This window comes from Pristiophorus japonicus, chromosome 2, assembly GCF_044704955.1.
Source record: "Pristiophorus japonicus isolate sPriJap1 chromosome 2, sPriJap1.hap1, whole genome shotgun sequence".
Lineage (NCBI taxonomy): Eukaryota > Metazoa > Chordata > Chondrichthyes > Pristiophoridae > Pristiophorus > Pristiophorus japonicus.
In genome coordinates this window covers 178,613,293-178,641,145 of record NC_091978.1, presented here as the reverse complement: position 1 = coordinate 178,641,145, position 27,853 = coordinate 178,613,293, and the positions used below count along the sequence as shown (strand labels likewise).

Below are 27,853 nucleotides of genomic sequence, written 5' to 3'. Positions count from 1 at the left end.
TGAATATGCTGTAAAATAACAAACAAAACTACACTCGCATCTTCTATCATACTTATCACAGCAGGGGAAAATAAAACGAATTGCTGAGAATTACATAGAAATTACAGGACAGATACAGGCCATTGGTCTATGTCGGCTTTATGCTCCATGCAATCCAGAGTACTTAAGAAAGTGGCCCTAGAAATAGTGGATGCATTAGTGATCATTTTCCAACAGTCGATCGACTCGGTATCAGCTCCTATGGATTGGAGGGTAGCTAATGTAACACCACTTTTTAAAAAGGGAGGGAGAGAGAAAGTGGGAATTTATAGACCGGTTAGCCTGACATCAGTGGTGGGGAAAATGTTGGAAGCAATTATTAAGGATGAAATAGCAGCGCATTTGGAAAGCAGTGACAGGACCGGTCCAAGTCAGCATGGATTTATGAAAGGGAAATCATGCTTGACGAATCTTCTGGAATTTTTTGAGGCTGTAACTAGTAGAGTGGACAAGGGAGAACCATTTGATGTGGTGTATTTGGACTTTCAAAAGGCTTTTGACAAGGTCCCACACAAGAGATTGGTGTGCAAAATCAAAGAACATTGCATTGAGGGTAATGTACTGAATTGGTTGGCAGACAAGACGCAGAGAGTCGGGATAAACGGGTCCTTTTCAGAATGGCAGGCAGTGACTAGTGGAGTGCCGCAGGGTTCAGTGCTGGGACCCCAGCTCTTTACAATATACATCAATGATTTGGATGAAGGAATTGAGTGTAATATCTCCAAGTTTGCAAATGACACTAAACTGGGTGGCGGTGTGAGCTGTGAGGGGGACGCTAAAAGGCTGCAGGGTGACTTAGACAGGTTAGGTGAGTGGGCAAATGCATGGCAGATGCAGTATAATGTGGATAAATGTGAGGTTATCCACTTTGGGGGCAAAAACGCAAAGACAGAATATTATCTGAATGGTGGCAGATTAGGAAAAGGGGAGGTGCAATGAGACCTGGGTGTCATGGTTCATCAGTCATTGAAAGTTGGCATACAGTTACAGCAGGCGGTAAAGAAGGCAAATGGTTTGTTGGCCTTCATAGCTAGAGGATTTGAGTATAGGAGCAGGGAGGTCTTATTGCAGTTGTACAGGGCCTTGGTGAGGCCTCACCTGGAATATTGTGTTCAGTTTTGGTCTCCTAATCTGAGGAAGGACGTTCTTGCTATTGAGGGAGTGCAGCGAAGGTTCACCAGACTGATTCCCAGGATGGCTGGACTGACATATGAGGAGAGACTGGATCAACTGGGCCTTTATACATTAGAGTTTAGAAGGATGAGAGGGGATCACGTAGAAGCATACAAGATTCTGACGGGGCGGGACAGATTAGATGCAGGTAGATTGTTCCCGATGTTGGGGAAGTCCAGAACCAGGGGTCACAGTCTTAGGATAAGGGGTAGATCATTTAGGACTGTGATGAGGAGAAACTTCTTCACTCAGAGAGTTGTTAACCTGTGGAATTCCCTGCCGCAGAGTTGTTGATGCCAGTTCATTGGATATATTCAAGAGGGAGTTAGATATGGCCCTTACGGCTAAGGGGATCAAGGGGTATGGAGAGAAAGTAGGAAAGGGGTACTGAGGGAATGATCAGCCTTGATCTTATTGAATGGTGGTGCAGGCTCGAAGGGCCGAATGGCCTACTCCTGCACCTATTTTCTATGTTTCTATGTTTCATCTAACCCTTTCAGTTATCCTTCTATTCCTTTCTCCCTCATGTGCTTATCTAGCTTCCCCTTAAATGCATCTATGCTATTTGCCTCAGCAAATTTGTGGGAGTACCTTCACCACAAGGACTGAAGCGGTTGAAGAATGTGGCTCACCACCACCTTCTCAATGCCAATTAGGGATGGGCAATAGAAATTATGGACCAGTGACGCCCACATCCCAGGAACTTAATTTTTAAAACTACTCCTTGTGGAAGCAAGTTCCACGTTCTTACCACTCTGCATAAAGAAGTTTCTCCTAAATTCCTTATAGGATTTGTTGACGACTATCTTATATTTATGGCCTCTAAAAAGTTATAACAAATAGCAGACTTTTGGTAAGTATCTGGCAGTATATAGAACTGGGTGTCACAATGGATTAGACACTGGCTTTCATATCTCTGGTTCCAATCCAGACCAGAGTAATGGGATGAACGGCTCTGCTGGCTGTAAGGATCCTTTATAGAAACATAGGCCACAAGTTTCCACATGATTTGCTCCTGATTTTTAGGAGCAACTGGTGGAGAACGGAGTATCTTAGAAATCGGAATTCTCCACATTTAAGTTTTCTGCAGTTCTAGTCAGGTAAAACAGTTTCACTTTTGAACAGAATTTTTTTTTCAAAAGGGGGCGTGTCCGGCCACTGACGCCTGATTTGAAAGTTTCCACAGTGAAAACGTACTCCAAACTAACTTAGAATGGAGCAAGTGAAGATTTTTGTAGGCTTGAAAAACCTTGTCTACACTTTAAAAAATCAGGCGCAGGTTACAAATTAGGCGTCCGGAACGAGGTGGGGGGGGAGGGGGGGAAGGGAAGTCATTAAATTCTACAATAAATCCTTAGTTATACTTATACAAATATTATACAAATAAATCCAACCTGAATAAAAATTTATAAGCAAACAAAAGATTAAATAAACCATGTTTCTACCTGTGTGAAAGTGCTTCAGGCAGGCCTTTCAGACAGCGGTTTGCCGTCGGGACCAACGGACGGCAGAGGGGTGGAGGGAGGGAGAAAGCTGCAGGAAGCCTCAGTACTTGAGGCAGCCGTTTGCCGTCGGGCCCGATGGACGGCAGGGGGAGAAAGCTGCAAGAAACCTCAGTGCTGATCATGGAAGGGTAATGTGGTTTTATTAAAAAATGTTAAACATTGAACAGCTACAAAGAATTTGAATAGCCTCAAACAAGTGCATGTGTCCCATTTATCACAGTCTATCTTTAATTACAGAATGCACTCCCTCACCCTCACACACAGAAATATCAAGAAAATTAAAATGCAAGCCTTTGCAAGGGTTCAATAAACAAATTTTTACTTTTTCTGCAGCACTTTTTAAAATGGCCGAGCGCCAATGTTTCCTTCAGACTGCGCGTGTGCGAACGCTCCAACGCGCAGGCGCAGGGGTGCTGGCACGAAAAATCTCATTTAAATTGTACCCGCCCCCTCCTACTTACAAAATCGGCGCGAGTGGTAGGCTCCGCCCCCTGTGCGCCGCGCCAAGCTGACATCGAGCTGCAAAGCGCTCGAGAATAGCGCGTTTTTTTTCAGGCGCCGTTTTCGGCGCGAGAAACGGGCGCCCAGCTCGGAGGGGCGCCTGTTTTGCCGCGTGTGGAAACTTGGGGTCATAGGGCCCAGGTTTGCCCCCAGGGTTCGAACGGCACATCTCCATGTGGTGTGCCGACTTTTTAGAACAGAAACGGTGCCTGTTATTTACTTTGGTATTCTTTCTTCCGTCCGGTCGATCCAGGCCCTTGGCGCAGCACAGCAGAACGCGTGGGGGTTAGAGCCAGGTCCCGGCGCTAGAAACAGTGCCTGGACCGCTGCACATGCACTAGAATGTGCGCGCATGTGCAGTAGCTCCAGGCCCCCAAAGCTGCGTGGGAGGGGCCCGAAGCACGCCGCCCCTAGCCCTGGCCGAATGGGCTCACCGGGGCGGCGAAGATCGGACTCGGGCCTCCTGTTCAGCTCCCGTTACCCCATCCCTCCACGTCATCATCAGCGGGCCCCGCCCGAAGTACTCCGTGGGAGTCCGGTGGCTGCGGCGGCAACGGCGGGGCCCATTCAAACCCCCTCCCTCCCCCCATTCAGCCCCCCTCCCTCCCCCCTTCCTCTCCCCTCCCCTCTCTCCCCCTCATCTCCCCTCCCCCTCCTCTCTCCCCCCTCCCCCTCCCTCCCCTCTCCCCCTCCTCTCCCCTCTCCCCCTCCCCCCTCTCTCCCCCAACCCCCTCCTCTCCGCTCCTCCTCTTTCACCCCTCTCCCTCTCTCCCCCTCCCCCTCCCTCTCCCCCCACCCCCTCTCTCTTCCCCCTCTCCCCCTCCCTCCCTCCCTCTCCCCCCTCACCCCCACCACACCCTCTCCCCCTCACCCCTCGCTGTCAGAAACAGAGAGAGACACTGACAGAGAGAGAGAGACACTGGGGGGGGGGGGGACCATCCCAGAATGCTGCTGGAGGACTCCCAGTGCTGCAGTCGGTGAGTAGAAACTTACATTTTTATTTATTGTTTGATTTTTTATTATTTTTTTTACATTTGATTTTTTAATATTTTGATTGATTTATTGGTTGATTTATTGATTTATTTATCATTTATTATTGATGATGGCTCTTTATTTGTAAAAGTGAAGTGTTCAATGTTTGTAAACCCACCTTCCCCCGTCGGCATCTCTCGTTCCCTACGCCTGATTTATAAGTGTAGGCAAGGTTTTTCTGAGCGTACAAAAATCTACACTTACTCCATTCTAAGTTAGTTTGGAGTAAGTTTTCGCTGCCTAAACTTGCAAAACAGGTGGAGATGGCTGGACACGCCCCCTTTTGAAAAAAAAAAATCTGTTCTAAAATGGAACTATTCTAACTCACTTCAACTGGAGCAAACTAAATGCCAAGAATTGCAATTTCTAAGATGCTCCATTCTAAACTAGTTGCTCCAAAAGAATAGAGCAACTCAGGCCAAAACTTGAGCCCAGTGAAACATAGAAAATAAGTCCTGGAGCAGGCCATTCGGCACTTAGAGCCTGCACCACCTTTCAATATGATCATGCTGATCATGCAACTTCAATACCTCACTCCTGCCTTCTCTCCATACCCCCTGATCCCTTTTGAATATATTCAATGAACTGGACTCAACAACTTTCTGTGGTAAAGAATTCCATAGGTTCACAATTCTCTGGGTGAAAAAGTTTCTCCTCATCTCAGTCCAAGATGGCTTACTCCTTATCCTTAGACTGTGACCCCTGGTTCTGGACTTCCCCAACATTGGGAACATTCTTCCTGCATCTAACCTGTCCAATCCCGTCAGAATTTTATTTGTTTCTATGAGATCCCCTCTCATTCTTCTAAATTCCAGTGAATATAAGCCTAATCGATCCAGTCTTTCTTCATATGTCAGTCCTGCCATCCCAGGAATCAATCTGGTGAACCTTCACTGCACTCCCTCAATAGCAAGAACGTTCTTCCACAGATTAGGAGACCAAAACTGCACACAATATTCAAGGTGTGGTCTCACTAAGGCCCTGTACAACTGTAGTAAGACCTCCCTGCTCCTATACTCAAATCCTCTCGCTATATCGGCCAACATGCCATTTGCTTTCTTTACTGCCTGCTGTACCTGCATGCCTACCTTCAATGACTGATGTACCATGACACCCAGGTCTCATTGCACCACCCCTTTTCCTAATCTGTCACTCAGATAATAATCTGCCTTCTTGTTTTGCCACAAAGTGGATAATCTCACATTTATCCACATTATACTGCATCTGCCATGCATTTGCCCACTCACCTAACCTGTCCAAGTCATTCTGAAGCCTCTTAGCATCCTCCTCACAGCTCACACTGCCATCCAGCTTAGTGTCATCTGCAAACTTGGAGATATTACATTCAATTCCTTCATTTAAATCATAAATATATATTGTAAATAGCTGGGATCCCAGCACTGAACCTTGCGGTACCCCACTAGTCACTGCCTGCCAATCTGAAAAGGACCCGTTTATTCCCACTCTTTGCTTCCTGTCTGCCAACCAGTTCTCTATCCACATCAATACATTACCCCCAATACCATGTGCCTTAATTTTGCACACTAATCTCTTGTTTGGGACATTGTCAAAAGCCTTTTGAAAGTCCAAATACACCACATCCACAGGTTCTCCCTTATCCATTCTACTAGTTAAACCCTCAAAAAATTCCAGAAGATTTGTCAAGCATGATTTCCCTTTCATAAATCCATGCTGACTTGGACCGATCCTGTCACTGCTTTCCAAATGCGCTGCTATTACATCTTTAATAATTGATTCCAGCATTTTCCCCACTACCGATGTCAGGCTAACTGGTCTATAATTCCCTGTTTACTCTCTCCCTCCTTTTTTAAAAAGTGAGGTTACATTAGCTACTCTCCAATCCATAGGAACTGATCCAGAGTCCATGGAATGTTGGAAAATGAACACCAATGTATCTACTATTTCTAGGGCCACTTCCTTAAGTACTCTGCGATGCAGACTACCAGGCCCTGTGGATTTATCGGACTTCAATCCCATCAATTTCCCTAACACCATTTCCTGACTAATAAGGAGTTCCCTCAGTTCCTCCTTCTCGCTAGACCCTCGGTCCCCTAGTATTTTCGGGAGGTTATTCGTGTCTTCCTTAGTGATGACAGAACCAAAATATTTGTTCAATTGGTCTGCCAGTTCCTTGTTCCCCATTATGAATTCACCTGATTCTGACTGCAAGGGACCTACATTTGTCTTCACTAATCTTTTTCTCTTCACATATCTATAGAAGCTTTTGACTTCAGTTTTTACGTTCCATGCAAGCTTACTCTCATACTCTATTTCCCCCCCTCCTAATTAAACCTTTAGTCCTCCTCTGCTGAATTCTAAATTTCTCCCAGTTCTAAGGTTTGCTGCTTTTTCTGACCAATTTATATGCCTCTTCCTTGGATATAACACTATCCCTAATTTCCCTTGTTAGCCACGGTTGAGCCACCTTCCCCGTTTTATTTTTACGCCAGACAGGTATGTACAATTGTTGTAGTTCATCCATGTGATCTTTAAATGTCAGCCATTGCCTCTCCACAGTCAACCCTTTAAGTATCATTCGCCAGTCTATCCTAGCCAATTCATGTCTCATACCATCAAAGTTACCTTTCTTTAAGTTCAGGACCCTAGTCTCTGAACTAACTGTGTCACTCTCCACCTTAATGAAGAATTCTACCATATTATAGTCATTCTTCCCCAAGGGACCTCGCACGACCAAATTGCTAATTAATCCTCTCTCATTACACAATACCCAGTCTATGATGGCCTGCTCTCTAGTTGGTTCCTCGACATATTGGTCCAGAAAACCATCCCTAATACACTACAGGAAATCCTCCTCCACAGTATTGCTACCAGTTGGTTAGCCCAATCTATATGTCTATTAAAGTCACCCATGATAACTGCTGTACCTTTATTGCACACATCCCTAATTTCCTGTTTGATGCCATCCCCAACCTCACTATTACTGTTTGGTGGTCTGTACACAACTCCTACTAACATTTTCTACCCATAGAGATTCCACATCATTCAAGCTAATGTCCTTCCTTACTATTGCGTTAATCTTCTCTTTAACAAGTAACGCTACCCCACTTCCTTTTCCTTTCTGTCTATCCTTCCTGAATATTGAATACCCCTGGATGTTGAGTTCCCAGCCTTGGTTACCCTGGAGTCTTGTCTCCGTAATCCCAATTACATCATGTCCGTTAACAGATATCTGCACAGTTAATTCATCCACCTTATTACGAATGCTCCTCGCATTGAGACTCAGAGTCTTCAGGCATGTTTTTTTAACACTCTTTGTCCTTTTAGAATTATGTTGTAACGTGGTCCTTTTTGATTTTTGCCCTTGGTTTCTCTGCCCTACACTTCTACTTTTCTCCTTCCTTCTTTTGCTTCTGCCCCCTTTTTACTTCCCTCTGCCTCCCTGCATGAACTGAGTTTGGGCAGACTGAATCCAATTGCTCATGGATATGGGCCCATAACACAACACGGTCTCTGTGGTAGATTCTCTACGATATCACAACACACAGACTTTACAAGTTTGATCTTAACACACAAACTTGTCAGGTGAGCTTACACCTGATGCCATTATTGTATTTATAGCAATGGCTGCATTACCACAGTAATCCACTAGGTGGAGCAGTAGTCCACTAGATGGAGTTCTATATTACAGCCCCTAATTAGGCATTTATTAAGCAGGCCTAAGGATGGCTGATGTGGGAATGGTAAAATTGCTACACTGGTGCAAAAAGGGATGCTCTTTTCAGGTTGGGGTTAAAGCGTGCTGATGGGGCAGAGTAGAGGCTTTACTCACATCTGGCTGTGGTATACCTGCTCTGGGAGTGTTTGGTGCTGACATGGGTGGGGGTGGGGTGATTTTAAAGTGTTCTCACTCAGGCCAACATCCGCAGCATCGACCACGCTCGATCAGCTCCATTGGACAGACCATGTCGTCCGCATGCTTGATACAAGACTCCCAAAACAAGCGCTCTACTCGGAGCTTCTACATCTGGAAATCCCTGGCCCAAGACTGCTCAAAATGGAGGAAAAGCATCCGGGAAGGCGTCAAACACCTTGAGGCTCTTTGCCAGGAGCAAGCTGAAGAAAAGCGTAGACAGTGGAAGGAGCGCACGGCAACCCAAGCACCCCATCCACCCGTTCCTTCAACCACCGTCTGCCCCAGCTGTGACAGAGATTGTAGGTCCCGCATTGGATTCATCAGTCACCTGTGAGCTCATTTTTAGTGTGGAAGCAAGTCATCCTCAACTCCGAGGGACTGCCTAAGAAGAAGAAGAGGCTTTATTCAACATCTGGCTGTGCTATACCTGATCTGGGAGTGTTTAGTGCCGACACAGGGGGGTGGAAATTTTAAACCTAAAAAATGGTGGAAGCTTAACAAGTTAATAAACTGAATCCCGACCCCAACCCGCCCACTTCTGGTTTTAACGGAGGCTGGCAGCCAACCCGCTCCCAGGAGATGTAGCACCCATTTAAATATCTCTGTGAGGCTGCCGTGCCTCGTGGTGATCTACTATTTCAAATTTAACTCTGGCTGGCCGGGTTTCCCAGGCCTCGGGGAACCTGGCAGCTAAAGGGAGCTGAGGACTGCTGGATCCAGGCGATAAGTGCCTTTATATCTACCTGCTGGATCCAGCGTCCCTGCCTTACCCACCCCCCATGATTGGATACCCCCGAACCTTTCGATCTGCCCCAGATCTCCCTCCAATAACCTCACTAGCTTCTAACCTCTCACCTCCACCCCCCGATCACCTTCTTGGCATCCCCTCTCCGGCTCCGATGTTCCTCTGGCTCCCAACTCCCACCTCCCCTTCCACCCCAATGTTCCACAGGCCCCAATCTTCCAGCCCCGATGTTCCTATGGCCCCCAACCACACACCCTCCCCCGGCCCGGTGATGCCCTGGCCCCAATTCTCCAGCCCCAATCCTTCCCCCACCCCCAACTAACACTTCCCCCAATGCTCTTCTAGCCCTGATCCTCCCACCGCCCTGATCCTCCTCCAGCACCTGACCACCCCTTACCCCCTCGATGCTCCTCTGGACCCCAATCATCTCCCCTAGAGCCCTCCATCCTTCCTCTCTGTGGCCTCGTGCTGCAAGCCTACCTACTTAATGGCCAGCCAGCTCGGCGGGAAACAGTGCTTTCAATTGCCAATCAAGCCCTGCCGTTAAATTTGACTAGACCTGCGAGAAACCCATTCTATCGGGTTTCCCAACTGCTTTCCGCCCCCACCCACCCACCACTCCCCACCCCCCCCCCCCCCCCACTCCTGACCCACCTCCAGATTAAAATTCCGGCCTGGGTGCCAGAAATGGAAAGTGTTCCAATCCATAACATTAACATCCTTCATCTTGATGAGCGCAAAGTTTTTTTCTAAAAGTAGATTAAATTGATTATTGATCTATTAAAGCAAAAGTACCTTCACACAGAGTATGTTATAGTATCATTGCACAGCAGCAGAAAGTGACAGGATACAGGTTTGATCATCCATGCCATTCAATTCTTGATTTCCTTTGCACTGCAGGGAAGCGCCTTGCAGAGGCCAACTGTGCATAACCAGAAAGAAGAGAAACGGAACAGGGAGTCTTCACTGGGCTGCTCTCAAACATACTGTCAGCGTCATGGAAATAGGCCAACCACTGTGTCGTATCAGCTACAGGAGGGGTACGGTCCAAAGGGAACAAGTAAAGGAGCACATACCGGAGTTGTACCTCCTGGTAACTACAGGAACAACTTTCAGCCAATCGGCTGGCCTGCTGAGTATTTCCAGCATTTCCTGTTTATATTTCAGATTTCCAGCATCTGCAGTATTTTGCCTTTTATATACCACTTAGCAATTACCTGAAAGAGAAGGGGGGAGAAGTTTGGTCGCGCCTCAGATGGGACGGTAACCCAGGTGGAGCGGTAATTTTAGCGCTTTAAAAAAGTTTGCACCTCCCGGCAAGAAATTTGTTGATGGTGCAAAATTAGCCGTTATGTCCTTGACCTGAGGGGGGGGGGGGAGCGCTAACGAAAATGTCGACGCTAGATTTATTGCGAGTGCGCCAATCTCTGATTGTGATCCCGGGAAAAGCCGACTCTTAAAGGCGCAGCACGTTAAGTATGTGCATGCGCAGCTCCACCTCCTCACTGACCTTAGAGTGGGAAGATGGAGGAGCAAGGACAAGGCAGAGAGTGCACTGCTTTGCAGCCGCGGGGCTAGAGGTCTTGTTGGAGACTGTAGAGAGGCGCAACAATGTCCTGCATCCTAGAGGGGGATGAAGGCCATCGCCATGGGTGTTCAGGAGGCTGTGGAGGGAGGCAGCCCAGCACGTCTCTGACCGTGTCATAGTAGTCAGAACAGCAACTCAATGTCACAAGAAGTTGTCAATGGCTCGGTAGCTAGGGTCATCTGGGTGAATACTCTTTACATTAACCTTGCAATGCATTCATGTGAGCACACTGTCTTACATAATGTAAAGGCTTTACACTGCCCACCCCTTCTCAATGTGTACCAGGCCATGCTCCTTTTTGCTGGAGACACCCTAAAAGCTCTCTATGCCTCACCAGACATGCCCCACCCATCTAAGCGTCTCTCCCTTTCTAGCTCCCAACTCAACCGAAGGACACCGACCAACACCTTGTAACTCTCCATATGCAGTCACAGGCCTTCAGCCTCATACTTACTCGTAGCTCTTTGTCCCCATATCTCACCTTTGACACATCCACTGTGCACTGCCATGCAGGCCGAGATGCAGAGATTCACACCTCGCGACATTAGTAGCGAGTCACTTACTACAGACACATGTGGCACACGGATAGCTACAGAGCCAGTGACAACTTCTTGTTTTGGTCATTGAAGGCCAAACTCGCCCATAACAGGTGAGAGCAGGAGCAGACGGGAGGTGGGGAGCAGACCTCCAGGACCTAAACACCATAGAGAAGCTCATGTCTGCCCTAATGGGCCACCAACTGGGACAGTGGCAGCAAGCCCTCGCACGATAGTGACGGTTTTTGAATGAGATGTCCATTTTCTGAGAGCCCTGAACCTTGAGCCCACATGCCTTACAGCATTTAGCTCCCCAATAACAATGCCCTCTCCTTCTTGCCTTCCTGCCCACTCTCCAACTGCTACCCACACTTGTGTTGTTTTGTGCTTCCAGATGATGAGACAGATGAGCCACAGCCTGCCCATCAGCCACCGTCATCACACACGGGGGAGGATGAGGAGGATGTGGAAACGTGTGTGGCCACAGAGCAGGATCCGTCCTTAGTGCCAGTGAGTGGGGAGACCAGCTCGGTGGAGGAGACCATATTCCTGGGGTTTCCAGATACTGATGCTCCTGGCCCCAGTGGCCTGCAGCAATGCGCTGCGCAAGCAGAAGCTGGGGGCCCAGCTCTCCAGAGGGTAAGTTGGTCCCGGAGTCCTGCTGAGAGTTAGACAGATGAGGATCTGGATTTGGAGGCTATGTCCAGGGAATCGTCGCAGATGCACCGCGAGCTTATGGGTGCATTGGGGAGGGTGCCGCAGAGCATGGATGCACTTGCTGTGAGTTTGGTGGAGGCTGCCTCAAACATTGCCCGTGCCTCTCAGCAGTCTACCGAGATCATCCTTGCCTGTCTAAATCGGGAAGCAGCCTCAACGAGCGACAGTGGGGTCCCAGAGGTGATGGCGCATGCCATGGTTGATATGGCAGCAGCCATGACATCACAGGCCGAAGCCACGCAAGGTCTTCGTGATATCATGCAGACACTGGTTGCTGGCATGCAATCTCAAACTGCAGCATTTCAGGCACTCCCTGCGTTTATGCAGTCTCAGAGTGATACCATGCAAGCAGTGTCTGCTGTTCTCTCTGTCATCCCCACAGTTGAACGGGGAACAGACGGTGCCACAGCAGGTCAGCAATCTGTGGTTGCACATATTGCTCCTGATGCTCTGACACCACCATGGAGGACTGGCAGTGGGCCACAGGAAATGGAAGGCGCTGTCCTTCCTCACAATAACAGCATTCTGGCTCCCGCCACTGCCAGTCCGCCTTTGCACCCGCGATAGCCTGCACCCTAGCCATCCCACACTGCTGTCACCCATCCTGAGCTGGTGCAGTCAGCAACCGAGTCTTCCATGGCCACAGCTATCCAGGGCATCATCATAGGTCATCTGTCCTGATTGCCTCAGACATACAGCAGCCTGCGAGCAGCCTTGCTGCAGACACTGAGACCACATTAAGGAGGAGCAGTAGGCATGTGAGGGGGTGAGGCAGAGGGGTGGGAAATGACATCATAAGACCCATTGAGCAAATGTCTCCCCATGAGTGTAAAAAATTAACTAACTCTCATATTTGTTTGTTTTATTTGAAGGGGCTGATGCTCCATTTTGTTTCATTTGAGGGTCTGGCACCTCACTGAAAATGTTATAAGTCTGATGAATCTAAATGTCAAAAGTCTTATGTTTCTTTGTTTTCTTTGAAGGGGCGGGTGCTCCATGTTGTTTTCATTGAGGGTGTGGGGTGTTGGGGTTGGTCCAGTGATATGTGTTAAATAAACTCTTACTTTGACCATCTCCTTCAGCCTCTGGTGTATGACTGTGGACTTGTGACGGAGATGTAGCATTATCGTGGCACAATGCATGGTCATTATTAGCTGCATCTCTCAGCTCCCTCCATTTAAGCAAACTGATCCCTTATGAGCCGCCGCCGAATAGTCCTGCCACTGCCAATATTTGCACACTGCCTGCTCCATGGTGCTGCTGGTCCTCGTCGTCTTGCTGGACATTTGGGGCATCGGCAGGCTCCTGTTCCTCCTCCTCTTCCTCATTGCCCTTACCCTCCTCCTCCTGAGGTGGGCCTGCGATCCCCACTGGCAAGGCCTGGGCCCTCATGATGGCCAAGTTGTGCAGCATGCAGCACACCACAATAAGACTTGTTGAGGAGAGTATTGAAGGTGTTATGTCTTTAATACTCTCATGAATGACTCCACGAGGTCTAGTATTGTACTTGAGCTGTTGTGACCTTCGTCCCATTTATTGTAACTCCAGAGTGAGGCACAAGCATGGTGGGCAGCCTTTTATACTGGGCCCTGCACACCTATGCAGGTAACCCTCAGGTCTCCTACTGCAGTGCCCTCTGGTGGCACACCTTATGTGACTATACAGTTAGTATACATGGTCTACATACATGGCATCATTTCCCCCCAAGTCTTTAATGCAAATTGACTCGTACATTGACGGTGACTTGGGCTTTGCTCTGCCTGGTTAACCATTGGAGGGTCACTTCTAGCTTGGGTGGGTTGGTAGTGAGATTTGTTGCCAGTGGAGGTCCCCGTGGTTTCTGGTTGTGAGTCCATGACTACTCCATTCTCCCCCCACACAGAGATCATGTTAATGGCCCGTTTCATGCAAGTTGCATTCAAGTTCATCACATGGGTTTTACATTTACATCTTGGTACATTTGTTGGGTGGATTACAGTTGTGTTTCTTTTTGTGTGGTACATTTACATGATCAGTACAGGTATATCAGTACAGGTACACAAGGACAGTCTAGTTCCAGCACGGCCGGATGAGATCCGGGTCATGTGGTGGCGGCACAGCGCCCCATGCTAGTGGCTCTGTGGGCTCAGGGCTCTTGCCATTACTCCGAGTGTCAGGCAGGCCCAAAGACAGCTGATGTGTCTGTGAGCTCCATGTCCTTTTCGTTTGCACAGTGTCGTTGCTGCTCCCTGGGAAGCGGTCTGAGCGAGTGAGCGTTTCGTCTAAGCGATGGTGGTGCTGCCTTGTCTTGTCTAGCAGTTCACAGGGGACTGCTGACTCGCTTTCCTTGAGGGCACCGTTGTGAGTACTCTCTAGTTTGGGATCCTGGCTGATCCAGGTCCTGCTCGGAGAAGCCGTTGTGGGTGACCCTTCGCTCTTGGGCATTGCCGTGGTGGTAAGTGGGTTTGTGGGCTGCGCCTTTTCCACCCGGGTGGTTGGCGATGGTAGCCGACTGTGAGCATAGGTGCAGTTTACTGTTTCTGGCCCGTGGCAGTTCATGCCATCGGGTGCCTGCAATACTAAACCGATCTGAGGCAAAGTATTACTATCGGTGCCTCTGCTCTCCAGGGATCGTTTACTCTGTGGCTTGTCTACTTCTGTCAGCTGTGGGGACACTTTATGATACATCGTTCTAGTCCCAGGGACGCAGGCTACAGCATTGGGTAGCCCGCTGGACCTGTATACGACCGTTAGGTGTTCCTCCGCTACATTGGCTGATTGCAATTTGCACCCAACATCGCTCAACAACATTTTGCTCGTTACAGCTAGACTTTTACATTGGTTACCAGTTTCAAGCAGTTCATTCAAAAATGGCGGGTTGCTGGCCTCCTTTAAAATGGCCTTACTACTTTTACCCCAATCGACTTCCTTGCATGGAACCACGTGTCGTTGCTCCATTAGTGCTGCACTTTGTGGTTTGGACGCCATCTTTTCCCTGTCCATGATGTCGACTGCCGCGATCTTCTTTCCCAGGGATTCTGCCTCTGAAGTTGGGAAGGCGCCCTCGGATCCAATCTTCCTCCCCAGGAGTCCTGCCACTGAAACTGGGAAGGTGCGTTCAGGTCGTCTCGGCCGGATCATCGCCACGCAGTCGTGATGCGCGGTCTGTGCCTCGGGGGCTGCGCGGATCTGCTCTCCGGTGCCTGGTCCAACCGAAGGCGGGGGCTTGCTCTGCCTCTGAGCATGGGGGACATCGATCGCTGGAGGGATGAAGTCTTACCAGTTCCAATGAATCTTCCCCATCCATCTTCTTCCAAGTAGCGTTGGTAAATTGTGCACCACGCCATCATGGGATACACTTACATCCACACTACCAACAACTGATAGCAGTTCCTTGGGGTAGGTGCGCAGCTTTGCCTGAACCGGGACCAGCTTGGGTCGTTCAGCTTGATCGTTCCATAGACTCTCAAAGGCTTCCTGGCTCATTACTGACTGACTCGCCCCCGTGTCCACTTCCATGAAAACTAGAACGCCATTTATCTCGACATCCATTATCACTAGGGGACAATCTGTGGTGCAGGTATATACTCCATACACTTCGCTCTGGGACTGAGCTGCCACTCTAGCCATCTCCTCGTAATCCGCGCTGGATTCACAGCCAACTGCTGACTCCTCTTCCACATGGTGAGTCACAGCTCTTTTGCACATTCACTGGAGGTGGCCCTTTGTGCTGCAGCCTTTGCAAACATATTCTCTGAACCGACACTGATGAGCTCTGTGATTACCTCCGCAACGCCAGCATGGTGTGACTCGACTTAAGTTTGCACCCCTCGGCGGACTCTGAGTTAAAGGACTCGGGGGCCTGTACGCTCTGCCCTGGGCAGACTCATGTTCAACAGTTCTGCCTGTGAAAGGCGCCATTCTATTTACAGTACTTGCCGGGTTTGAGTCCTGAGAGTGAGTCATCATCTGCTTGGAGCTGCAGCTTGTGGTCATGAACATCTGGCTGATGCTGATGGCCTTCTGCAGAGTGACGGTGGTTTCGTCAGACAGTAGCCTGTGAAGAAGGGCCTCATGACCAATGCCCATTACGAATACATCTCGCAACGCATCGGCGAGGAATGCGCCTAATTCACACGGTCCTGCCAGCCTCCTGAGGTCGGCAGCGCACTTCTAGATTTCCTGGCCTTCAGGGCGGCGGTGTGTATAAAATCGATGCCTTTGCCGTGAGGGTGTTCTCCTTCGGTTTGAGTTGCTCCCGAATTAGCACTTTCAGCTCCTCATATGACTCGGTCGTTGTTTTCTCTGGTGCGAGCAAGTCCCTGACAAGGCCGTGGAACGCGAGCCTGCAACTGGTCAACAGGATAGCTCTGCGCTTATCTGCCAGCGTGGCTGGATCATCTCCTACCAAGTTGTTTGCTACGAAATATTGGTCGAGCCGCTCAGTAAAGGCTTCCCAATCTTCACCCTCTGAGAACTTTTCTAATGCACCAACGTTAGTCATTTTTGTGTGAAAGTTCGTAATCTCGTCGCCAGTTGTTATGTCTTTAATATACTTATGAATGACTCCATGAGGTCTAGTATTATACTTGAGCTGTTGTGACCTTAGTCCCATTTATTGTAACTCCAGAGTGGACAGCCTTTTATACTGGGCCCTGCACACCTATGCAGGTGGCCCTCAGGTCTTCCACCGCAGTGTCCTCTTGTGGCACACCTTATGTGACTATACAGTTAGTATACATGGTCTACACACATGATAGAAGGCTGCCTCCAGAGTGGTCCAGGCATTGGAATCACTGCTTCCGATGCCTGGACCGCTCTGAAGGCAGTCTTCTGCTCTATAATGTTGCGGGTGGCGGTCTAGCTCTTATTGTAGCATTCCTCCGGGTCTGTGGTGGGGTTGCCAGGTGTCCAGGATGTATCCCTTGTCCCCAAGTAGCCAGCCTCAGCCTTTCTGTGGTGGCTGAAACAGTTATGGCACAGTGCTTTCCTGATGGATAAACACATCATGTGCGCTTCCAGGATAGCAAGCTTTGACTGCGAGGATACGCTGCATGTGGTCACACAGCAGCTGCACATTTAGGGAGTGGTATCCCTTTCTGTTTCTGAATAACTCTGCATTCTCGAATGGTGCTTGCAAGGCCATGTGCGTGCAGTCAATTGCTCCTAGCAACCTCGGTAAGCCCACTATCCTGGCAAACCCACATGCGTGCTCATCCTGTTTCTCCCTGGTCATCGAGAAGGTAATGAAGTCCATTCTGCGTGTTTATAGAGTCCCTGTGTGACATCGCGGCTGCAGCAATGTGTTGCGAATTGTGAGACGCTGCATTGGTCCCCTGATGCAGCCTGGAAGGAGCCGAAGGCATAGGTGAGTGTCACCGTCACCTTCACTGCGACAGGCAACGCAGTCCTGGTGCAAATGTGAGGCTGCAGCTCTGCCTACAGGAGATGGCATATCTCTGTAATTTCCTCCTTTCGGAAGAGCAGCCTTCTGACACAATGCTCCTCAGACAGGTCCAGGTATGAACGTTGCCGCCAGTAAAGCTGTGGGATGTAAGACCTCCTGCCCAACGTCTAGGGGCTTGCCTCCTTCGGCCTAATCTGAGGAAGGACGTTCTTGCTATTGAGGGAGTGCAGCGAAGGTTCACCAGACTGATTCCTGGGATGGCTGGACTGACATATGAGGAGAGAATGGATCAAGTGGGCCTTTATACATTGGAATTTAAAAGGATGAGAGGGGATCTCATAGAAACATACAAGATTCTGACGGGGCGGGACAGGTTAGATGCGGGTAGATTGTTCCCGATGTTGGGGAAGTCCAGAACCAGGGGACACAGTCTTAGGATAAGGGGTAGGCCATTTAGGACTGAGTTGAGGAGAAACTTCTTCACTCAGAGAGTTGTTAACCAATGGAATTCCCTGCCGCAGAGAGCTGTTGATGCCAGTTCATTGGATATATTCAAGAGGGAGTTAGATATGGCCTTTACGGCTAAGGGGATCAAGGGGTATGGAGAGAAAGCAGGAAAGGGGTATGGAGGGAATGATCAGCCATGATCTTATCAAATGGTGGTGCAGGCTCGAAGGGCCGAATGGCCTACTCCTGCACCTATTTTCTATGTTTCTATATTTTAATAGTTCTTAAAACGGCTATACAGAAAAACTCTGGCATCAGCAAAACACACAATGGACAGTATCAAGACCTGATTACATTCGAACAGCACCATTCGAAAACCCCATCAACACTTTTGGAAATCTTGTATCATGTTAATGCTCAATCAGCCCACCAAAATTTTCACAAAGGGATCACATTAGAGTTGATCAGCCTGCCAAAATCGCACAAAAGCAGTCATCAAAAATCAATTATGCACTCAGGTATAACTGGGCGCTGTGGTGACTTTTGGGCTGGTGGTTACTTTTGGGCTGAGGAAACACCTTTTGAAGAAACGGACCCGAGGACACTCTGGAAAAACACTTGGACTCTGGGCTCTTTGACTCTGGCTTTGAAACATCTAACTTGCCACACGAGGTTACAGCAACGCAACAAGAAGAACCTAACAAGAAGCCTCAGAGTCACTGAAAAACCAACAATCATCCAGCGGTGACTCAAAGAAAAAACTTATTTACCATCAAAACATCGACCAGTGCTAATACCGAAGATACCGCAACCAGCCAAAGAATCCACAAGATTGAGGAGAGAGAAAGCAGTGTGCAACTGGTCTAAACTGTGGAGAAATCCTTTGGTAAGCATAGTCCCTGCAATTTCAGAGCCTAACTTAGTTAGTGTATTGGTGGGAGATGGTTTTTTTTTCACTGCATAACCTCTGTACCCGTTGCGTATACGTTTTCCCCCTTTTTCTGTACATTTTGTTATATGCTATTAAGTTAATTAGTGTGGTGTGCTATTTTCTAAATAAAATATTTGTTCTTGCACTAAACAGTTGTCTGTCTACATCTATCACATCCCCTAAATAATTCCAATCCCTAGAACCAGGGATGGGACGATTCGAACCGTCAAGGTCAGAAAAGGCTGACAAACCCACCACTCTGTACACTAGCCAGCTTCTGCCAAACAGCGTTGGGCCATCGCCTGGTACAATCCATAGTGGTAAATCATGCACAGCTCCATCGTACAATACCTTCACTGCCGCACTGCCAATGACTGGTATGAGCTCTTTGGTGTAAGTGCACAGCTTGGTGTGGATCGGGCTTAGTTTTGGCCTTTGTGCCTTGTTGCCCCACAGATCCTCAAAAACCTCTGGCTCATAATTAACTGACTCGCCCCTGTGTCCAATTCCATGGAAACTGGAATGCCGTTTAATTTGACTTTTAACATTATCGGAGGGCTTTTGGTGGTGAAGGTGTGTACCCCATACACTTCCTCTTCAGCCTCGGGTTGAGTTGCCTCTCTTATTCGTTCAGCGTGATTCGCACCGGATCAGTCATCTTCTGCCGACTCTGCCACGTGGTGAGTCGCAGCATGTTTGCCTATTTGCTGGAGGTGCCCATTGTTCCACAGCCCTTGCACACGTAGTGCTTGAATCGACATTGATGGGCTCGATGATTACCCCCGCAGCGCCAACATCGTGCTAATGGATTCACATTCACGCCCCACGGCGGACTCTGAATCATCCTAGGTCTGGCCTCTGCAGGCGTGTAGGCCCTGCCATATACAGTTCTGCCTGCTGAAGGCATTATTTTATTCATAGTACTTGCCGGTGAGCTTCGATGCTGCAATGATAACTGTTTAGTGTTATTGTTTGTGGACATGAAAGCCTGGGCTATCGTGATGGACTTGCTTAGATCCAGGGATTCGGCAGACAGCAGTTTGCGAAGAATAACCTCATGGCCGATTCCAAGCATGAAAAAGTCCCGCAACATTTCCCCCAAAAATCCAGCAAATACGCATGGTCCCGCAAGACGTCATAGCTCGCCACGTTCTGGCCCTCGGAACAATGGTGCGTATAAAAGCGATACCTAGCCATTAAGATGCTTTCCTTCGGCTTGAGGTGGTCCCGAACCAGACTCTTCATATGTCTTCTCCGTTGGTTTTGTCGGTGCTAGCAGATTTTTGATGAGGCCATAAATCATGGACCCGCAAACGGTGAGGAGAATCGCCCTGCGCTTGACTGCGGTTTCTTCCTTTTCCAGCTCGTTGGCCATGAAGTACTAGTCAAGACGCTCAATGAAGGCACCCCAATCATCACTCTCAACAAATCTCTCAAGAATACCAATGGCAGCCATAACCGCGTGAAAGTTCGTGATCTGTTACTCATCGCCAATTGTTCTGAATAACTCCACAGGACTGTATATTGTAAGCGCAAACTGTTGTGACCTTGGTCTCTTTAATGTAACTCCAGTGTGAGGAAGCAGCATGCCTTTTATACCTGCTTGCCCGGGGTGTGCAGGTGACCCTTGGGTCTCCCACAGGTGTGTCCCCTGGTGGCAAGTCTTATATACATAACACAATTAATCACGCTTGTGCACATTCCCTTAGTGTCTGTCTTTCACATGTCTTTGCCCGTCCCAGTGCTCCTATGAAGTGCTACCCCAGAGGTTGCAGCATGGCTGGTAGAAGGCTGCTGACTTTCCATGAGGGACACTGCAGATGGCCTTGCAAAATGGCATCGAGCAGCTCTGGTCTGAGAAGTCCTGGCTGTAGAGTGCACCATCTTGGCATGGGTGTCAGCAGTCTGGGCTGGCTGGCTGAAAGGCTACTGCAATGGCACTGGTAGAGTAGCAGGGGTGGAAGTGCAAATGCTGTCATCCTGAGAGAGAACAGCAAGTTGAAGCTCCAGGGAGCCACTGCCACACCCCAGGGTGGTGCCTCAGCATTCCTAGCCATCTGTTGGAGGACAGATTGCTAAACTGCTGTGACACCCTGCAAGCCCCTTTCCACACTCATAAACCCAGCCACGATGACAGCAGTGTGAACTTGTGCGGCAGCAAGCTGAGCCTGTATGAGAGCAGTCTGAGCTTCCACTGCAGCACTCAGATGTTGGGTCACTTCCGCTTGTGCTGCAATGGAAACCGTGACATCGCCCATCACACAAAGTATCATCATTGGTTCCACATGTGCTCTAATGGAGTTGCTCATCATTTCTATCCAGGAAACCATGGGCTCCAAGCTCTGCGCAAAGCCCTGTGCAAGGTTGGAGCTGGACTACTCCATGCTCCTTGACAGTGACAACATGCTCTCTGGCAGGCCGGCCAATGTACCAAGCATTTCTGTGAATGCCCATCACCCCATTGAAGCCCTCATCCAAGTTCTCTGCAGCAGAACTCATGTGTGAACCCGCTCTCCGGGGAGCTGGCTCTACCCTTTCCCCTTCGCCTGGCTGAAGCCTTCTCATGCCTGGTGACTCATCATGTGCAGATCCCACCTCTATACAACCCTCTAAAGTTCACGCAGTGCCATTTTCTGAGCTGGTGCCTGGGAGTGTCATTTCGAGTGACGGAGTCGGTTCTTCTCTATCACTCTCGTCCTCTACTTCTTCATGCACAGGCTCGGCTGGTTGGAGTTCTTTGGTATCTGAAAGGAGAAAGGCACAAGGGATGGGTTGTGCTGAGGGAGGAAAGTCAAGTTGTGCATGCTTACACCATCAGCAGCTTGTAAGTGAGAAGAGATTGTGGAATAAGGGGGAAGTGGGATGTGAGAACAAGAATTAGCATATAAGCATACTATTATCATCAATGCTTTCAGTCTCGCCGATTGCCACAGCTTCAGTGACGGCCCCGCCAATGATCTCCAGTGCAGTCCCCCCCAGCTGGGTGAGGTTATGCCACTGTGCCTGTCCCCCACCTGTTAGCTGCTGCTGGTGCTGGTTATACACCACCTTGGCTGCAAGAGAAAGGGAAGTGTGTCAGTGAGCGTGGTGCAATGTGTTTGGGTGATGTGCCTGTCATGGTTGAATAGCTGGCATTGTGTGACGCTTGCAGCAGTGGTAACTGCCTGAGGGTGAGGTGAAGCTATGATTGTGAGGTAGGAGTCATGATTGCTAGAGATTATTGATAGGTGAGTGATGGGAGTGTGGTGCATTGAGCAATGTGTGAGGCTAGTGGTGCAGTTGGTGGGATATGCATTTGAAGATGTATTCACTGACCTTTACGTCATTAAACCTCTTCCAGCACTAGATCCAGGTTTAGGGGGAAAGTCTGGTGGCACTGACCGCTTCAAGAATCTGCTCCCACTGCCTTCTTACAGTCGGCCTGGAAGGCCTCCCATCCCCCTGTGGGTAGAGGACCTGTCTTCTCCTATTGACCTCCTACACTATGACCTCCAGTGCTACATCCAAGAACCAATGTGTCTTTTCTCTGCCCTGCTGCAACATTGGTACCTTCACCTTTACTTAGCTCTACTAAGAATGAGGTGCTTCTTTCAGAAAGCATCTCCCCTTTAAGAAGTGCAGACAGCGTTTCACTCTGCAGGCAACCTTTAAATACAGACAGACTTCCCACGATATTGGTCCCTCTGCTGAGTGCTCAGCCACTCAACAGCATGTTCCGCAATGGGCTCAGCGCTTCAATCATGTTAATGAGCAGGCAGTTCCGCCTGCTGCCGGCATTACTTTCAACAGTCGCAGGTAGATCGCAGATTGAGATCCCCGCACATCGAGATCACCACGCCTGTTTTCGGATCTTATTGAATTTAGCCCCATTAGAATTTTTTGTAAGTTAAACATTGTGTTCATTATTGCTATGTGCCTTCTGTTTACATGTAGTTACCTCATTTATAAATAAATTCCAATATTAATTTTAGTCTGAAATTTATGGTCTGACGGTTTGTTATGTGCTACCTTATGAAGTAAACAGGAAAACATAGTGGACAGTCTATGTTGTCTACAAAGGCTAAATGCCCTGATAAAAGTGTAATGTTAGTCTTGTGGCAGATTTTCACCATTCACGTCACATATAAGGTTGCAAGATTTAGTTCATAGATAATGCAGGTCTGATTATGAAAACTTTATTTTTGCTGTAAAGTCAAGTTAACAGTGTTGGGAGGAAGCCCGAATTATAAAACTAACCCAGAACTAAACATAATAACCAATCATTTGCTAAAATATTTATTTGTGTTGGTCAAAAAGTTCCCCAGAGAAAGAGACCAGTAAGGGGTTAAAGGACTTGCTGGTTGGTGAGTGTGCAAAGACAGGCATTTATTTTGATTTCCAGTCACATGGTGCTTTAATAACCAATGACTTCAGCCAAATGTAGCACTACGAGAGGTCATGCAAATCCAGAGCTAAACAACCTCAAACATATATTTTAAATTCAAATGCAGATGGTGCGTAGGAAACCGAACCATGGGAGATTATAAACAAAGCAACGTTTCCTTGACTCAACAAGACTAAGACTCAGGTACAGAAATTATTCTTTTCCTTTAACTTGGGTCATCAAGTGAGAAATTTCAGCTGGTTTAATAATTAATGCATGATACAGCACCTTTTCTCGTGGATGAAATGTTCCTTTGTTTCATTACAATTAAACAAATAGACTATTAGAACAAGGTGACACACCTACTACCACAAGCTGCCTGATGAATGGTGCTGTCGTCGCCTTCTGAAATACTGAGCAAATGATCAGCTCAGTTTGACTCTTTTTTGGAGAATTCTTCCCTTGTAATGGATCTGCTTCACTGACCTGTTCTGAGCGAGTACACACCTTACGCTTCCAGTACCTGTGAGTAGCACCTTAGGCTGTTTAATGGGCAAGGTCAGTTCAACAGATAGTTAAGATAACAACTGAGAATCGGGATATTTGTCACAGACCAATTGTGCTCTTTATGTTGTTTTTGTGAACTTTAGACAAATATCCATTTTTGTGAGAAGCAGTGTATGAATGTGCAGGGAACATGTTTGAATATAAATTATGCTATACAGCTGTGTTTTGAATTTGTTCTATTTTACTGTTCAGTATTTTGAAAGGTTCCTGCTGCAGATGGAAAGCTATAGCTCCTATGGGTGTTGGAGTCATAAAGAGGAGCATTATAAGGAGACATTAGATTCCAATGTCGTACATCGTGCTAGTAACATTCACGCACTTTTACTGAGTGACTTTAACGGCACATCCTGGTACATGTAAGTAATAGGATTTATCAAGAACAAACATACGGTTTGTGTTGGGGCCACACCCTAATGAGAATAGTAAGTTAATGAACAGGTTAGTTTCAGAAAATCCACTCTGGAAAGTACGAGGGATACTCAGCATGGTTATTACCCAGACTCGAGACACTTTTCATGCCTAACAACTAGCTCCATAAGTTAAAGTAGGTTTTATTCAGTGATCGTTAGTGAACTTTTAGCTCTTAGCAATGAGCTGATATGGTACATACAGATTACTGAGAGTGTTTTCATCATAAGGGATTTGGATGACAGTATAAAACATGAGATGAAGATTGACCACATTTTAACCATGATTGTCTCAAGCCTGAGATGCTATTACAGGCTTGAGCTCACTCTAAGGGTCTATTTTATCTTCTTATCAATTATATACTAGTGGAGCTTTAGTGGCAATGCTCATGATGAATCAAAGGATGTGCTGTTTTGTAATGATAGATGTATAAAGAGGTATCTCAGAAACGTTATATAATTTGTATTATTAATAAATGTAGAGATTTTGGGGCTGAAATTCCCTATCACCCCGGTTGGGGGCGATAACCACTCCGGGGCCGGATATTCTACGCCCCGCCCCGCAGAAGTCCCGACCCCGAAGCAAAATTCGCACTCCCTTTTGGATGGGATTGGGGGTGCTAAATGGGCAGATTGCGGAGTGCTATGCAGCCTCTCTGCGTAGCGCTGACGCGTTTCAGTACCCCTCCACTTCCATTAAAGGGGAGGGACGCTGCAAGCTCTGCATGGACTTTGATGGCCTGCACTGGGTCACCAGGGCTAAGGGGGGCTGTGGCCGCAGCCCAGCATCAAAACAGAGTGCCGGGCTGCATGATCACGGCACGGACCCCACAACATTGTTTGACCGTAGCCCGACCATGAAGGGAGGTAAAAAAATAAGATGGTGGCAGGCCATTGCAGGGTGAAAGTTAAAGGGGCCAAAATTCCCTATCGCCCTGGTTAGGGGTGGTAACCACTCCGCGGCCAGATATTCTGCGCTCCGCCCATGCAGCAATGGCACACCTTAGTCCTGGTGGCTTAGTGGAGACCATCAAAGTCCCTGCAGAACTCACAGCATCTCTCCCCTTTAACGGAAGGGTAGGGGCATCAGCGAAATGCAGAGGGGCCGCGTAGCGCCCATTTAGCGGCCCCAATCCCATCAAAAAGGAAGTGGAGCATACAACATTGCGCTCCACTATCTGTGAGGGGTGGTAACCCGAATTTTGCTTTGGGGGCGGGGTGCAGAATGTCCGGCCCCGGAGAGGTTACTGCCCCCAACTGGGGCGATAGGGAATTTCGACCCCTTTATCTTTCACCCCACAATGTGTGTGCGGCCCGGCTCGCGACCCACGAGGCTGGTGTGGGCATCGCCAGCAGCAGCCTCACGGGGTGCTGCCCGATTTCTGACGTGGGACAAATATGGGTCGCCACACACAGCGATGACACCATCATCGCCAGCGTAGCGTACTGGGGCCAAAATTCCCTATCGCCCCGGTTGGGGGCGGTAACCTCTCCATGGCCAGATATTCTAGGGTGCGGCGCTAATGCATTCACGCCTCCGTTAACTCCCACACTATTTCGTGGGAGCCGGTAGCGCTTCCCCAGGCGAAAACACTTTTGCGTTCCATTAGCGACCCCGGAGTCATCAATGGGAGATGCAAAACAGGGGAATTTCGCTACCTTTGTGTGGTGCTGCTTCATGAGTCATAGAATATGTGAGTTTATGACAGGTGTGTTATACCGTGCAGCACACACAGAGTAATTTTCATCCCTACCACCTGGGTGGAAACGTGGTGGAGCGGATCTTCCATCCATTGGAGAATCCACCTGATTCCTAACCTATTGAAATCATCGGGACAAAAAGTGGGCAGATTCTTCAACAGGTGGGCCTGTGGTCCACTCCACCAGATCACCGTCCAGGCGAAAAGTACCCCAAAGTATCTTATATCATGTTGTAGGTCTTTTATGTTCTCACTGATGAAGGGGAAGTATTGAAATATGCTGAACATTGCTTTCACACGTAGAAATATACTTTGATGTTTTGACAGCTGTAATGTGAGGTTCTATTAGTGTAATTCTGTGCAAAATATTTAGTAATCTGTAAAGTGCTCTGATTGATTGGTATATGTTTGAGTGCAATAGTGAAGAGTGATGTATGATAAAATGATTGTTTTTTGAAAATGGTTATAATCAATAGCTGAGATATTCTGATCAGCAATTAGTTAATACCAACTGGAAAATCTGAGCTAGTATGTATCAGGTGAGTAGAGTTTGTGTGAAGCACCTGTGCTATTTTCTATGGTGCTCAGTCGCCTCCCCACTATATGTGGAATTGGAAAGGCTGATACGTCCTGTAAATGTTTGCAATATGTCTAAGGAGTCAATAATGGATGTGAAACAGGAAGGTCATGCTAGCTGGAAATCAAAACCAAATACCAGGAAGGGAATGAAAGGCAAGTCCAAGGTGCCCGAGAGAGTGATGTCAGTGCAGGTGCAAGTTATTCTAGATGTTGGATCATTTGATGAGTGAGATTAGTGTATTGTTTCATTTTTTATTCAATTACTTTTTTAATTGTTTATTATGTCGTAAATTTTAATTATGCAGGTATATGTCAGCATAGGTAAGGAACCAATGTGGCTGGATTTTGGAAAAAATGTTGTCCAAGGTGACCCCCAAGAGAGTGGAGTTTAAAGGCTAGAGATTGGTACAGGCCCATTTTCAGGCCTGAAATAGGCTGTACATGGGAGCTCATCAGCATATTGCCAGTGAGCTGCAGATCTAAATCAGGCATTCTGAGGCAGCTCAAATTTGGCCAGTTTGACAAAGACAAATTTTGGTCGGCTGCCTTGCTGGTAACGGCTGTCAGTTAAGTTGTGTGAAGGTGGAAAAGACTGGGAAGGGTTGATTGCAGGCTGGTAGTGGCCCTCAGAGTGTTATTAAACCAAATGGAGCACTTCTGCAACTCTCCAGCTCCACATAAATGTAAGTTTAAAAAAACATAATAACATAAGAATTAGGTGCAGGAGTCGGCAATACGGCCCCTTGAGCCTGCTCCGGCATTCAATAAGATCATGGCTGATCTTCGATCTCAACTCCACTTTCTCGTCCAATCCCCATATCCCTTGATATCCCTAGAGTCTAAAAATCTATTGATCTCAGCCTTGAATATACTCAACAATTCAGCATCCACAGCCCTTTGGGGTAGAGAATTCCAGATTCACAATCCTCTGAGTGAATAAATTCCTCCTCATCTCAGTCATAAATGGCCAACCCCTTATCCTGAGACTATGCCCCCTAGTTCTAGACTCTCCAGCCAGAGGAAACAACCTCTCAGTATCTATACTGTTAATCCCCCTTGTATGTTTCAATGAGATGATTCTTCTAAACTCCAGAGAGTATAGGCACTATCTACTCAATCTCTCCTCATAGGACAACCCTTTCATCCCAAGAATCAATCTAGTGAACCTTTGTTGCACCACCTCTAAGGCAAGTATATCCTTTCTCAGATAAGGAGACCAAAATTGCGTACAGTACGCCAGGTGTGGTCTCACTAAAGCCCTGTACAATTGTAACAGGACTTCCTTACTCTTGTACTCCAACTCCCTCACAATAAAGACCATTAACTTTCCTAATTGTTTGCTGTACCTGCATACTAACTCTTTGCGTTTCCTGTATGAGGACACTTAAATCTCTCTGAACACCAACATTTAATAGTTTCCCACCATTTAAAAAGTATTTTGTTTTTCTATTCTCCGTACCAAAGTGAATAACCTCACATTTCCCCACATTATACTTAATCTGCCACCTTACTGCCCACTCACTTAACCTGTCTATATCCCTTTGCAGGCTCTTTGTGTCCTCCTCACAGTTTATTTTGTCACTTAGCTTTATATCACCAAAACATTTGGATACATTGCACTCGGTCCCTTCATCTATGTCATTAAGTAAATAGCTGAGGCCCAAGCACTGATCCTTGTGGCATGCCGCAACCAGATAATGACCCGTTTATCCTTACTCTCTGTTTTCTGTCCGTTAACCAAT

At 47.8% G+C, this 27,853-nt stretch overlaps 1 protein-coding gene across 1 annotated transcript in view; it reads left to right on the top strand.

Annotated features, from left to right (window-relative positions):
* LOC139229194 (NACHT and WD repeat domain-containing protein 2) overlaps positions 1–27,853 on the top strand; it is a 368,765-nt gene that overhangs the window by 330,031 nt on the left and 10,881 nt on the right. The window contains exons 8-9 of the mRNA XM_070860849.1: positions 11,409–11,653; positions 23,618–23,781. Coding sequence (XP_070716950.1) covers positions 11,409–11,653; positions 23,618–23,781 — 409 coding nt within the window. The remainder of the gene's footprint in view (positions 1–11,408; positions 11,654–23,617; positions 23,782–27,853) is intronic.